General features: G+C 39.7%; 1 protein-coding gene across 2 annotated transcripts in view; it reads right to left on the reverse strand.

The window, feature by feature from the left end:
* The window catches only part of CLRN1 (clarin 1), a 43,165-nt gene that overhangs the window by 14,368 nt on the left and 13,570 nt on the right, over nt 1-15,227 (reverse strand). Inside the window, exons 1-2 of one of the 2 annotated variants that reach the window (XM_037736427.1) lie at nt 4,315-4,720; nt 2,273-2,452 (exon numbers count right to left, since the gene is read on the reverse strand). In XM_037736427.1, coding sequence (XP_037592355.1) covers nt 2,273-2,452; nt 4,315-4,438 — 304 coding nt within the window. In that variant the 5' untranslated portion in view covers nt 4,439-4,720. Of the gene's footprint in view, nt 1-2,272; nt 2,453-4,314; nt 4,721-15,227 lie in introns of those variants that run through there. The other variant, XM_017522837.2, reaches the window with a different exon arrangement.

Consider the following 15,227-nt stretch of genomic DNA (forward strand, 5'->3'; position numbering starts at 1 on the left):
TTTTTAGTAGAGATGGGGTTTCACTATGTTGGTCAGGCTGGTCTCGAACTCCTGACTTTGTGATCCGCCTGCCTTGGCCTGCCAAAGTGTTGAGATTACAGGTGTGAGCCACCATGCCCGGTTGGCAATGCCAAACTCTTTTGTTGGATCGACCAAGCCCTAGGGTGGTAGCTGCTTTCTGACATTACCATCTCTGAGTTACCTCAGGGCCTCCTTTTTGTTAGTTAGTCTGCCACCACCTGTTGAATCAATTCCCTGTAGCTCAAACTTGAGCCAGCCTCAGAATCTCCTGAAGGGCTTGTTAAAATACAGATGGCCATCCTCCCCCAGACCCCCAAGTTTCTGATTCAGTAGGTCTGGGGTAGGGCCTGAGACTTTGCTGTTCTATCAAGTTTCCAGATGATGAGGATGCTGTTCATCTGGAGACTCTGGCTTGAGAACCACTGCTTTACATTCTATTCCTTCTGTTAAAATCATGTGTGATGGTCATCACTAAAACAGCACACCGCCAGGATCCACCAGTTTGGTGTTGTATGTTTGGTGAGCAGAAGTAATCCAACTCTCTCTTCTCATCCGGACCTTCACATGTGACTGAATCCTTTTCTCATTCTGTCTGCCCACACCTTGAGCCTGTGCTCTTGCTCTTCTGCCCTGGTTGCAAAGCCTTTGGTCTTCGTGTATGATATTCCATCTCACTCCTCACTGGCTCATGTCCTACTGCTTCAAAGCACCTGTTCTGCCAATTCCATCTCATATGAATTCTGATTGCTAAAACCTCTTCTGTCTAGGTGACCAAGTTAATATCTCCTTTCTGGGCTTGCTATTTCAAATCTGCAAATACATATTGAATTGTCCACTGCGTACAGAGCTTCATGCTGAATGCTTTTGCCAGAGATAGAAAGATGGGAAAGCCTTAGACTCTGCCCTTATAGGGTAATCATCTGCACAGTTTAAAACTGTATTATATACTTGTGACAAATACCAAGAATATATTAGCAGAATCTCCACTGGTGAGAGATCTACTTTGGTTGGGTGAAAAATGTGATTAACAGGATGTGGATGGGGTGAAACCCTAAGCAGCATGCGCAAGTAACAGTGAACAGAGAGAGGCTGCAATGCGAGTGACCTGCTAACTACAGGGCTTTGTTTTATATAGAGAGATCTATATACGTCTGTGGCTGGGGTTGAATTGTACGGGAGAAGGGAGCAATGTCAAGTGCAAGAAAGTACCTTGAGCCTGGTACCTGGTGGCTGGCAGCCAAAGGGCAACTTCAGGAGAAAAAGAAAGAGTTAAATAGAGATTTTCATCACATTGATTGCTGGTGTGAGTTGTTATCTTTCTGTATCTCTCCATGAAACCATCAGTAAAATCACTTGCCTCCTAGGAAACTGACAGAGTGTTGAATCTTTTTGCAAATGTAGAATGGGGTAAGATCAGAGATCGCCTATAGAACAGCTGCATATGAATTATATACACATTTTTCATTTTCTTCTCTTTTTCCTTCTCCCACTTGCCGAAAGTAAGCACCCTTTGGCACTGATTGGATTTTGCATTCTTTTCCATCAGCCTTGGCTATTGAGTAGCACATGTTTATTGATGAACTATTTTCCGGCTTTAGAGTTTATCCTTGTCCAGATATACCTAGCATACACAAAGTACCTACAGGCTTGAATATGGCTGCTCATATGTGGGTGGAACACTGGCCCTTTACTCTTTTTTGATGGCATTTATTTATTTTTATTATGTATAAATAATGCCACATTATTGTACACTTAGAAATACTGATAAGCATGAGCAGACACAAAAGTCACCCATAGTGTCATGGTCAGAGACAACCACAACCAATAGACTGTAGTCTATTCTCTCTCTCTCTCTCTCTCTATCTCATATATACATATATAGCCTCTATATACATATATGTACATATGTATTTTATATATCCTCTATATTTTATAAATATCAAATTAGGTTTATAATGTTTATATAAGTTTACCTCTGCTTTTTCCACTTTTTGACACAGCATTTATCCTCTTGATTACACCTTCAAAAATATAATTTAATGTCAGCGTCATACTTCATAGACTTCCATAAAGTATCTATTGAATTCCCTACTGTTGAACTGTGGTATTTTCACACTTTTTGTTATCACATATAAGACTACAGTGTGCATCCATGTATATGTATTAAGACTATAACTTTATATTTAGGTAGACCATCTTTTTGACATATTGAAAAGTACATTTGTCTTCAGAGGTAGAATTTTGTACTTACCTGAAATGAAGCTCAACAGATACAACCCTAGGGGACCATGCAGAGTTTCAAAGGGTTTTCCAAAAGCATTGTACATGAAGAAGGCTGCCCCCACCATGGTTAACACAATAAAGATGGCAGAGAAGAGAATGACATTGACGTGGATGCTCACTGGGATCACTTTGAGCAAATCTGGAAAGACTGAAGATAAGACAAAACTAGGGTCAGAAGAAATTTCATTAGCAGTAGTCTGCAAGTATAATTTTAAAAATTAAATCTCTCTCCTTTTTAAATTTCAAACATCACTAAAATCCTTCTGATGAATACATTCTCACTTACTAACTTATAAGGGGTTTACAAAAAGGTTTAAAGATAGGATCATCTTACAGAGTTCACCCGTAAAAATTGGCAAAGAGGAGATTTGAGTTAATTTATTTTCTGTACTTGGTCATATGTAATGATTTAAATAATTAAGTGCTGGCTTTATAACCCAAACCTATACATTTTAATGATCAAGCTTTTGATGACCTTTCTCAGCAGTCATTTTTAAAAAATCTATCTTAACTTGCAATGATATTTTAAGTGTGGAGATATCTGGGAAGTTCAAACATCAGGAAGTTTTCATATTTACTTTGTTACCAAAAAAATTGTTTCTAGTCCACACCAAGATTAAAGAATGGAGATATTTTTGTCAACTTCAATATTTTAATGTAGCACAAAGCTATGGGGAAATAATTTCTGGTACTATGAGAAATATTTCCATATCGAAAACACGCCAAATCTATTTCTAGACTTTGTGTTCAGGGCAAGTTTTTCTTGTTTGTAGAGAAAGTGAAACCATACATTTTAGGGTTTCTCTTGTCTGATGAGGCATCAGCATGCTTGGCATCAGCAAATCTGGCAGAACCAGTCTGGAGAAGTTTAATTCTGTTCATTTTAGTTCCCCAAACATGTTATAAGTGCTTAATTTATTTACTGAGCACCTACTATGTGCCAGGGATTCTAGGTGCTGGAAGTAGAGCCATGAAACAAGATGAACAAGGTTCCTGTTGTCTCATAGAGCTTATAACCTAAAGGGAGAAGACAGACCACTAGACCACACAATAGCTTATTTCCAAAGATGGACACAATCAATGCTTTTCCCCCTTTCAGACGTGTCACTTCCCATTTAAGAGGTAGAATTTTTCCACCAGTGTCCTTGAACTTGGACTAGCCTTGGACTGCTTCGACCTCCTGAATATGGCAGCAGAAGTACACTGTGCTAGTTCCACTGTGTTTGATAAGAGAACCAGCAGTCTCTGCTTTTTTTCTCTCTTGGAAGCTTGAGTTGCCAAGAAGTCCAGGCTACTCTGCTGGAGAGAAAGCCTGCCTGGAGGGGCACTGAGGCACCAGACACAAGAGGGAAGAAGCTGTCCTGGATGTCCAACCCAGCTGCTATGTAACTGCAACAGTTAGGAGAGGCCCTGTCAAGAACTGTCCAGCTGAATTAGTAAATTTTTGTTTTAAGGCCCTGAACTTTGTAGAACTGTTATCCAGTGGTAACAGTGACAGAGGCGTAGGAATTCTAGGCAGACAGGGGCAGGTCCCTGGCAAAACCTCACTTTTGAGCTGAAAAGCCTGAAACCCACTGCCCAAAGTGAGAACTCTATCCCTATGTGCCTGCTCTTTCCCAATTGGTTTTTTTTGAATAATGTCTTTTTACCAATAGAATGTTGCCTTTCCCAAAATTACCTATGACCCGCTCCACCCCCACCCCCATCCTGTGCCTATAAACACCCCAGACGTAACCAGTAGACATGAGAAGTGGCTGTACATCAGAGAGAGGCGACTTGACTTCAGAGATGGTGGCTGGACATTAGAGAGACGATTCAGGATGCACAAAGTGCGGGTACTCAAAAAGACTGTCACACTGGCCCTTTGCCCTCACTGGCAGAGGGCAGCCAGCCCACGTGATGAAGCAAAGGGCCCACTGAGCTGATAACGCATTGCTGTCCGCCCGGTGGCAGAGCTAAGAGAGCATTGTGACACACCCTCTGAGGCCCTGGGGTTGCAGGCGCCCCCACCTGGATGCCACTGCAGGGCCTGCATGGAGTTTGCTCCAGCACTAAAGCAGCTAGCCGGCTCCTGCACTCGTTCATGCGTGTGCTCCCTCCTGCAAGGGGTTGAGTTGGGGCAGGCTGAGTACATGGGGCACTCCTGTGCGAGTCTGTGAAGGGGTCAAGAAATATCCCGCATCAACAATAAGATAGTTTCAGATAGTGTTACACACGATGGAGTAATAAAGTAGGTAATGGGATTTTGGGTGATCTCTGAGTGGATGGGGGTGGTCAGGAAAGTGGCATGAGTTCATACCTGAATGTTGAGAGGGAAATCACCCATGAAGATCTAGAAGAACTTTTCAGGGAAAAGGAGCACAGCTGAGGCAGGAATAAGCCAGTGCAGTGGAGCCTGGTGAATGGTGGGGAGGCAGAAGTGGGATTGTGCTGGATTCAGATTGCTGCACCCACTGGACCTGGCCTATTGACCATGGTGAGGACTTGGCTTTTTATTCTAAATGTATTAGGAAGCCACTGGAGAGCTTTAAGTAGGAGAGTGACACAGCCTCCTTCATGATATTACAAGATCATTCTGGATGCTGAGTAGTGATCACAAGGGGGTGGGGAAGGACAAATATCCAGAAATCTAAGGGAGGTTATTTACACAAGTGAGAGATGGGGGCTGGCCTACAGTGGGAGAGGTTGTCAGATTTGGGATACAATTTGGAGATGGAAGATAGGACTTGTTTAAAAAAAAAAAAAAGGAATCAAGGATTACTCTAAAATTTTCATCCTGAGCAGCTGAATAAATGGTGATGCGGTTAACTGAGATAGACTAGTAGAAGAAACAGGCTCAGGCACCAGGATGGGAAGTGATGCAAGAGTTCTGTCTTAGATATTTTACATTTGAGTTATCTTAAAACCTCCAAGTAGAAATGTCAAATAGAATTTATGTTTCTGGAGGTCCAGGGAGAAGACTGGGCTGTTTAAAAGGACTGGGACTAGGGTGAAGCAAACAAGGTGCCTAGGGCGGAAAAGGCACGGCAGCAGTCATTCTCCAGGGCCAGTTCTGCACATGCATGGGCCCAGTAAAGAATGTTTCCTTACACTTCATGTGCTAGGTGCCTCAATGGCCTCTCCCTAGTCCTAGCCTTAGTCTTGAAACCCATTGGAATAGACATCACCCAGGGAGAAGCTGCAGTTCGAGAGAGAAGCCCTGGGCTCCCGCATGTATACAAGCGCAGATGAGGGGGAAAGACAGCCAAGAAGACTGGGAAATGAGTAATTTGTGACTTAGGAGCAGACCCATGAGTGAGACAGCAGAGGAGCAAATGGAAAAAAAAAGTGTTTCAAGGAGGAGTAAGTGGTCATCTGTACAAATGCATGCCTCATGACCATAACGTGCTACTCCCAACCAGATGCTGGAAGTGGGTAAGAGAGAAAGTTTGTTTGGTTCAGAATAAGCCCTTCACCGCTGCTGGATGTAACTAACTAACTACACATGTACATACATGAGATAAGCTTAGTGCTATCCAATAGGGAGTATCCTCTTCATAAATACAGAGGTGTTTGGATCCTAATGGTGTTTGCCAGTGTCCTCACTCAGGAGTCATGGCCAGGTCATTTGACTACTGAGGTTTAGTGGCACTACATTTCCTTTATCTTATCATAATCAGAGAAATGCACATTAAAACTGTGAGATACCATTTTCAACACGTCGTGTTTACAAAGACGAAAACATTTAGCAATATCCTGTGTTAGCTAGAGTATAGGGAAATGGGGACGCTTGGGAGTGTAAATTGGTATAACCTCTGTTGACGCAACTGGGCAATATCTATAAAGCATTAAAATGCACACATCCTTTAGCTCAGCAGTTTAACTTTGAGGGTTTTATCCTATTAATATTTTTGCACATGAATCCAATAAAGTATTACAAGCATATTCATTGTAGCATTGTTTGATAATAAGAATAGGTTGAAAATAACTTACATGTTTAGCAGGAGCATATTCATACAATGAAATATTAGTCAATGATTACAAAGAATGAAGCATGTATGGAATTATTCATCAAAATGTGATGTGAGATGAAAAAATGAGCCAAATAAATGAAGACGGATGTGCATCATTCTGCTATTTGTGAAAAAAAGCCAAAAGAGAATGTGTATAATAACAAATATTAATAATAATGTAAGCAATTATATGACTTAATTCTCTCAACAGCCCTATAAGATAAGTACTATTTTCAAAAACCGAGGCACAGAGGCCAGGTACCATCCCCAAGATTTATATTTAGTAAGTGGCATAATAGGAATTTGAATTCATGTTCTCATACTTAACCACCTTGTTGTCAGCAGCCTTGGGGACTGGCATGTGTGTCTAGGCAGAGACTATTTCTACAAAAGTGGCAGCACTGCTTCTGGGAAGGGAGACTGAGGAACAGTCACTATGTACCTTTTTGTACTATACTTAAATTTTTTTTTTTTTACTTTTCTGCAAGAATTTTCTATTCAACAAATACTTTTAAAAAAATAATTGGAAGGATAAATGAAAACATAAAAATTCCTGTAAGTGTTATAGATTAAAAGAAATGTAAGAGAGGTATTAATAAAATGTAATGTATGGCTTTTGTTTCTGAATCTGGTTTGTGATTTGAACAAACTGTTTACAAAAAGACAATTTTGAGATAGGGAAAATTGGACATGGACTGGGTATTAGATGATATTTTATTATTGATTTTTTGGTTATGTTAATGATGTTGTGGTTGCACTTTTAAAAGTCATTATTGGTAAGAAATGATATAGATGAATGGCTGGCTGGACGGATAGATAAAGATAAGACATATAAAGACACCCACCCATAGGCCCAAAATAAAGGGTTGGAGGAAAATCTACCAAGCAAACATAAAACAGAAAAAAGCACGGGTTGCAATCCTAATTTCGGACAAAAAGGATTTCAAACCAACAAAGTTAAAAAAAGACAAAGAAGGGCATTACATAATGGTAAAGCGTTCAATTCAGCAAGAAGATCTAACTATCCTAAATATGTATGCAGCCAACACAGAAGAACCCAGATTCTTCCACACAATAGTAGTGGGAGACTTCAGCACTTCACTGACAGTATTAGATCATTGAGGCAGAAAATTAGCAAAGATATTCAGGATCTGAACTCAACATTGGACCAAATGGATCTGATAGACCTCTACAGAATTCTACACCCAAAACCAACAGAATATACATTCTTCTCATCACCACATGGCACATACTCTAAAATCAGCCACATAACTGGACATAAAACAATCCTCAGCAAATGCAAAAGAACCAAAATCATATCAAAGACACCCTCATACCACAGTGTAATAAAAATAGAAGTCAAGACTAAGAAAATTGTTCAAAACCATGGAATTACATGGAAATTAAATAACATGTTCCTGAATGACTTTGGATAAATAATGAAATTAATGCAGAAATCAAGAAGTTTTTTGAAACTAATGAGAAGAAAGATACAACATACCAGAATTTCTGTTTCACAGCTAAAGCAGTGTTAAGAGGTAAATTTATAGCACTGAATGTCCACATCAAAAAGTTAGATCTCAAATTAACAACCTAACATCACAACTGAAAGAATTAGAGAAGCAAAAACAAGTCAACCCCAAAGCTAGCATAAGACAAGAAATAACCAAAATCAGAGCTGAACTGAAGGATTGAGACACGAGAAACCATTCAAAAGATCAGCAAATCTCAGAGCTGCTTTTTGAAAAAATTAATAATATGGGCCACTAGCTAGCCTAATAAAGAAGAAAAGAGAGAAAATGCAAATAAACACAATTAGAAATGATGAAGAGAATGTTACCACTGACCCCATGCAAATAAAAATAAGCATCAGAAACTACTACAAGCACCTCTATGCACACAAACTAGAAAAACCTAGAAAAGCTAAATAAATTTCTGGATACATACACCTTCCCAAGACTGGACCAGGAAAAAACTGATTCCACTTCTAAGATCATTATTGATCTATTTAGGGAATTAGTAATAAATACTCTCCAATGAAAAAAATCCCAGGACCTAATGACTTCACAGCCAAATTCTACCAGATGTATAAAGAAGGCCTGGTACCGTTCCTATAGAACCTATTCAAAAAAATTGAGATGGAGGGACTCCTCCGCAACTCATTTTAGGAGGCCAGCATCATCTTGATACCAAAACCTGGCAGTGACAATAAAAAAACAAACTTCAGGCCAATATCCATGATGAACATCATGCAAAAATCCTCAACAAAATACTTGCAAACTGAATCCTGTGGCAACTCAAAAAGCGAAACCACCAGAGTCAAGTAGGCTTCATCCCTGGGATGCAACGTTGGTTCAACATAAGCAAATCATAAACAGAACTAAAGACAAAACCCACATGACTATCTCAATAGATGCAGAAAAGGCTTTTGATAAAATTTGACACTGCTTTATGTTAAAAACTGTCAATAGGTATTGAAGGAACATACCTCAAAATAGCCATATATGGCAAACCACCAACATCATGCTGAATGGGCAAAAGCTGGAAGAATTCCCCTTGAAAACTGGCACAAGACAAGAATGCCCTCTCTCACCATACCTATTCAACATGGTATTGGAAGTCCTGGCCAGGGAAATCAGGCAAGAGAAAGAAAAGCATCCAAGTAGGAAGAGAGGAAGCCAAACTATATCTGTTTGCAGAGAACATAATTCTGTATCTAAAAACCATATAGTCTCAGCCCAAAAGCTCCTTCAGCTAATAAACAATGTCAGCAAATTCTCAGGATACACAAAATCACTAGCATTCCTATACACCAACAACAGCCAAGCTGAGAGCCAAATCAGAAAGACAGCTCCATTCACAAATACCACAGAATACAATACCTAGGAATACAGCTAAAAAAAGAGGTGAACAATCTCTACAATGAGAATTACAAAACACTGCTTGAAGAAATCAGAGAAGACCCAAACAAGTGGAGAAACATCCCATGCTCATGGATAGGAAGAATCAGTATCATTAAAATGGCCATACTGCTCAGAGCAATGTATAGATTCAGTGTTACTCCTATCAAACTACCAATGACATTCTTCACATAACTAGGAAAAAAAACTATTTTAAACTTGGAACCAAAAAGAACCCAAAGGGCCAAGATAATTCTAAGCAAAAAGAACAAAGCTGGAAGCATCAGGTTACCCAACTTTGAAATATACTATAGGACCACAGTAAACAAAACAGAATGGTACTGGTACTAAAACAGGCCCATAGACCAATCAAATAGAATAGAGAGCCCAGAAATAAGGCTCTGTTCCTACAATCAGCTGATCCTCAACAAAGCTGACAAAAACAAGCAATGGGGGAAATACTCCCTACTGAATAAATAGTGCTGGGACAACTGGCTAGCCATATGCAGAAGATTGAAACTGGACCAATTCCCTACACTGTACACAGGAATCAACTCAAGATGGATTAAAGATTTAAATGTAAAACCCAAAACTATAAAAACCCTGGAAGACAACCTAGGCAATACCATTCCGGACATAGAACCTGGCAAAGATTTCATGACAAAGACATCAAAAGCAATTGGAACAAAAGCAAAAATTGACAAATGGGATCTAATTAAAATTAAGAGCTTCTGCATGGTAAAAAGAAACTCTCAACAGAGTAAACAGACAACTTAAAAAATTGGAGAAAATATTTGCAAACTATGCATCTGACAAAGGTCTAATACCCAGCATCTATGAGGAACTTAAATTTATAAGAGAAAAACAACCCCATTAAAAAGTGGGCAAAGAATGTGAGCAGACACTTTTGAAAAGAAGACATGTGGCCAACAAACATATGAAAAAAAGCTCAACATCACTGATCATTAGAGAAATGCAAATCAAAACCGTAATGAAATACCACCTCACCAGTTAGAATGACTATTATTAAAGTCAAAAAATAGCAGATGCTGGCAAGGTTGCAGAGAAAAGGGAACACTTACACACTGCTGGTGGGAGTGTAAATTAATTCAACCACTGTAGAAAGCAATATTTTGATTCTGCAAAGAGCTAAAAGCAGAATGACCATTTGACCCAGCAATCCTATTACTAGGTACCTACCCAGAAGAATAGAAATCATTCTACATGCATGCAAATGTTCATTGCAGCACTATTCACAATAGTGAAGACATGGAATCAGCCTAAATGCCCATCAATGACAGATTGGATAAAGAAAAGTTGGCGCATATATATACCATGAAATACTATGCAGCCATAAAAATGAATGAGATCATGTATTTTATGAGAAGATGGATGGAGCTGGAGGCTATATCCTTAGCAAACTAACACAGGAACAGAAAACCAAATACTGCATATTCTCACTTATAAGTGAGAACTTACAAACACAAAGAAAGAAACAACAGACACTGGGGTCTTCTTGAGGGTGGAGGGTTGGAGGAAGGAGAAGAGCGGAAAGAATCTGTACAACAAACCCTCATGACAAGAGTTTACCTACGTAACAAACTTTCACAGGTACCCCCAAACTTAAAACTTTTTTTTAAAAAAGATACAATTGCTCAGCTGTATTAGTCCATTCTCTCATTACTGTAAAGAAATACCTGAGACTGCATACAATTTTTTTTTTGAGGCAGGGTCTCACTCCATTGCCCAGGCTGGAGTGCAGTGGCTCCATCTCAGCTCACTGCAACCTCTGCCTCCCAGGTTCAAGTGATTCTTCTGCCTCAGCCCCCTGAGTACCTGGGATTACAGGCACCCACCACTATGCCTGGCTAATTTTTATATATTTAGTAGAGACAGTGTTTCACCATGTTGGCCAGGCTGGTCTCGAACTCCTGACCTCAAATGATCTGCCTACCTCAGCCTCCCACAGTGCTAAGATTACAGGCATGAGCTACTGCACCCAGCCTGAGACTGGATAATTTATAAAGAGATGAGGTTTAATTGGCTTACAGTTCTGCAGACTGTACAGGAAGCACGACAGCATCAGTTTCTAGGGAGGCCTCTGGGAACTTAACAGTTATGGTGGAAGGCAAAGTGGGAGCCAACACTTCACATGGCCAGAGCAGGAGAAAGAGAGAGAGGGGAGGTGCCACATACTTTAAACAACCAGATTTCATGAGAACTCACTCACTATACAGTATTAAAGGGGGACAGTGCTATACTATTCATGAGAACTCTGCCCCCATGGTCCTTTCACCTCCCACCAAGCACGGCTTTCAACACTGAAGATTACAATTCAACGTGAGATTTGGGCAGGGGTGACATCCAAACTGTATCATCAGCTCTGTTTGGAAGACGGTGGTAGTGGCAATGTGGATGTTGAAGGTAGCAGATGTTGACCTCCTGTTGTCAGTACTTGAACTTGTCCGTGCTGCCCCGTCTTCCAGCAGCATAAGAGTCTTAATACTTCTGCCAGTGTACCTGGTTTTATAGGAAGGATCGACATTTCAACATTATCATAATCTGAAAGTTATAAGCATTCAGTAGAAACCGCACTTGGAATTTTGAATTTTGATCCTTTCCCAGGCTAGTGATATCCAATAAGAAACTCTCAATGCTGCACCAAGCACAGCTCCCAGTCAGTCACAGCATCGTGAGGGTCAACAACTGGTACTTTACAGTGTCCCGTGTTGCCAGGTGATTTGGCTCAGCTGTAGGCAATGTGTGTCCTGAGCACATTTAACGTAGGCTAAGCTAAGCCATGATGTTCAATTGATTAGGTGTTTTTTTTTTTTTTTTTTTTTTTTGCTCACACGTTATTTTTTTTTTTTTTTTTCATTCCTGGGCTTCTTGCAGCTGCTGATGAGGCTTTCTTTTTTTGAGATGGAGTCTCATTCTGTTGTCCAGGCTGAAGTGTGATCTTGGCTCACTGCAACCTCTGCTTCCTGGGTTCAAGTGATTCTCTCCTACCTTAGCCTCCTGAGTAGCTGGGATTACAGGCACCCAACACCACACCCTGCTAATTTTTGTATTTTTAGTAGAGACAGGGTTTCACCATGTTGGCCAGGCTGGTCTTGATCTCCTGACCTCATGATCCCCTGCTTTGGCCTCCCAAAGTGCTGGGATTACAGGCAGGACCCACCGCGTTGGGCGATTCAGTGTATTTTCAACTTAACGATATTTCAGCTTATGATGGGTTTATCGGGAAGTAACATCATCATAAGTCAAGGTTCATCTGTACTACAATAACCTGCCTTCTGGAGCCCCCCTTATACTCAGTCAGCTATTGACTTGGTTTTTACTAGTGGTTACTAAAAAAAACAACAACAACTCTGATTCCATTCATCTCCCCACCTGTTAAAAAGATGGCTACTTCATCATCTCTGATAGGGTGATAGGGTGGCTAGGTTAAGCCTGTCTGAAAATTGAGGGTTGTTGCCAAATTGAAACAAACGCAGAAAGAAGTTGCACTGATTTACCTCTTGGAAAAGCCAGAAGCTAAAATAAATTATCATATGGAGCAGTTTAATTCTTACAAAATCTCTGAATTTCTCACTCTTGTGAGAACATCACCCAGCAGGACACTAATCCTTGCATGCTAAATTTACACTTTATCAGGTTTCTTCTTCTTCTTCCTTTTTAATCAAAAATCCCTGAGTCTGTAATGACCAGCCAGAACTCTGGTAACAACCTTCTGTTTTCTGACCAACAGTAATGTGACTTTTCCTTGGTTGAAGCTGAGAGCAGTCCATTTAAATAAATACTGAGAAGTTTCACTTCAGTGATGTTGGATATTGTATCTCTAGGAGGTCGACTTGCTTGGTCTTTCTGTTCTTTTAGATTTAGGATTACAACACAGAGAAAGGATTTGAACATTTTGATCTGTGAAGGAGTTGTCATTGATCCAGCAAGTCACTTCTGGTCTTCAGAAAGTACTTGATTAGCTATTGACAACTGAAAGGGAGTTATTTATTAAAACACACAGCCAATGCCACATTAGTAACTTAACTTTCTGTGCATTCAAAATTATCGTCCCTCTCTTTCATTCTTTTATCTCTGATTTCTTCACTCTATGAGTCAATGTGTCTGGGTCTCCTCATCCTTAAACCAACCCAGACCCCTAATTTCCCTTGTTTTCTCTTCATTATCACCAAACTTCTTCAAAGAGCAATATGCAAGTAATAACAATAAGAAAACAGCCAATAATTATAAAACATTGCTATGTTTCAAGTACTTATTTTTTTCTTTGAGATGGAGTTGTGCTCTGTCACCCAGGAAGTGAGTGGAGCCCACTGCAGCCTCCACCTCTGGGGTTCAAGTGATCTTCCCACCTCAGCCTCTTGAGTAGCTGGGATTACAAGCATGTATCACCACACCCAGCTAATTTTTGTATTTTTAGAAGAGACTGGATTTTACCATGTTAACCAGGCTGGTCTTGAACTCCTGGCTTCAAGTGATCCACCTGCCTCAGCCTCCCACAGTGCTGGGATTACAGGCGTGAGTCACTGCGCCCGGCCAAGTGCTTTATATATATAACACAAATTAGCACATTTAATTCTAACAATATGGGGAAGGTATTATTTTATCCTCAATGTATAGATTTCAAACAACCAAGACACAGAGAAGTTAAGTAACTTGCCCAAAGTCACACACTGGCATTGATTTTATTTTTTTCCTTCCTATTTTTAAGATTAAAGTAAAATTAGCAGAGCATAAAAATATCCCTTTTTAGTGTATCGCTCTGTGAGTTTTGACAAATGCATGCAGTTGTGTAACCCCCACAGTAATCAAGATAAAGAACAATTCCCCCATTCTAAAAACTCCCCCTACCCCCACCAGGAAATTTTGCCCCTTTGCAGTCAAACCCATCCTCTATTCCCAGCTCCATATTTGTAACTCTATAAGAAACTGCAAAGTGTTTTCCAAAGTGGCTGTACTGTTCACCTTCCTGCCAGCAATGTATGAGAGTGATAGTTGTTTCACATTCTGGCTGGCATTTGGCAGGTTTTTAAGTGGTAGCCATTTAAAAGATATGTAGTTTACCTCTGCGTTGTTTTAATTTGCATTTCCCAAGTGTCCAATGAAGTTGAGCATCTTTTTGTGAGCTTATTTGCCTTCCATAGGTCATTTTTGATGATGTGTTCATATCTTTTGTGCATTTCTTACTGAATTGTTTATTACTGAGTTTTGAAAAGTCTTTATGCATGCTAGATACAAACGCTTTATCAGATAAGAAATTCACAAATATTTTCTCCATCTGTGGCTTGTATTTTCATTCTCTTATCGGTGTCTTTTGAAGGATAGTTCTTATTTTTATGAACTCCAATTTATCAAGATTTTTTATGTATAGTGTTTCAAATGTGAAATCTAAGAAGTCTTTGCCGAATGCAAGGTCACAAATATTTTCTATGTTTTTCTTCTTGAAGTTTTTAGTTCTAGATTTACATTTACATCTGTGATCTACTTCAGGTTATTTTTTGTATATGGTACAAGTTTGAGTCAAGGTTAATTTTGTATTTTTGTGTATAGATATCCAATTGTTTCAGAACTTAGAAAGATGAACATAGACTTAACATGTAACCCAGGAATCCCATTGCTAGGTATTTACCTAAGAAAGTTGAAAACGTGTCCACACAGAAATCCATATGCAAATGTTTATTCATATTTGCCAAAAAAACTAGAAACAATATCCATTGACAGGCAAATGGATAAACAAGCTGTGGCCCATCCATGTGATAAAATGCTAGTTAGCAATAAAAAGATACTGTTACTCACAATAACACAGGTAGATCTGAAATACAGTATGCTAACTCAAAGAAATCAGACTCAAGAGGCTGCATGCTGCATGATTCCTTATATATGACATTCTGGAAGAAGCAAAATAAGGACAGAAAACAGATCAGTGGTTGCCAAGGGGTTAGGGGTAGGGGAGGAGATGGACAAAAACGGGACAGGGGGAACTGGAGAGTGTTGGACGTGTTCTATATCTTGG

The sequence above is a fragment of the Cebus imitator genome, unplaced genomic scaffold (assembly GCF_001604975.1).
Source record: "Cebus imitator isolate Cc_AM_T3 unplaced genomic scaffold, Cebus_imitator-1.0 Scaffold25, whole genome shotgun sequence".
Lineage (NCBI taxonomy): Eukaryota > Metazoa > Chordata > Mammalia > Primates > Cebidae > Cebus > Cebus imitator.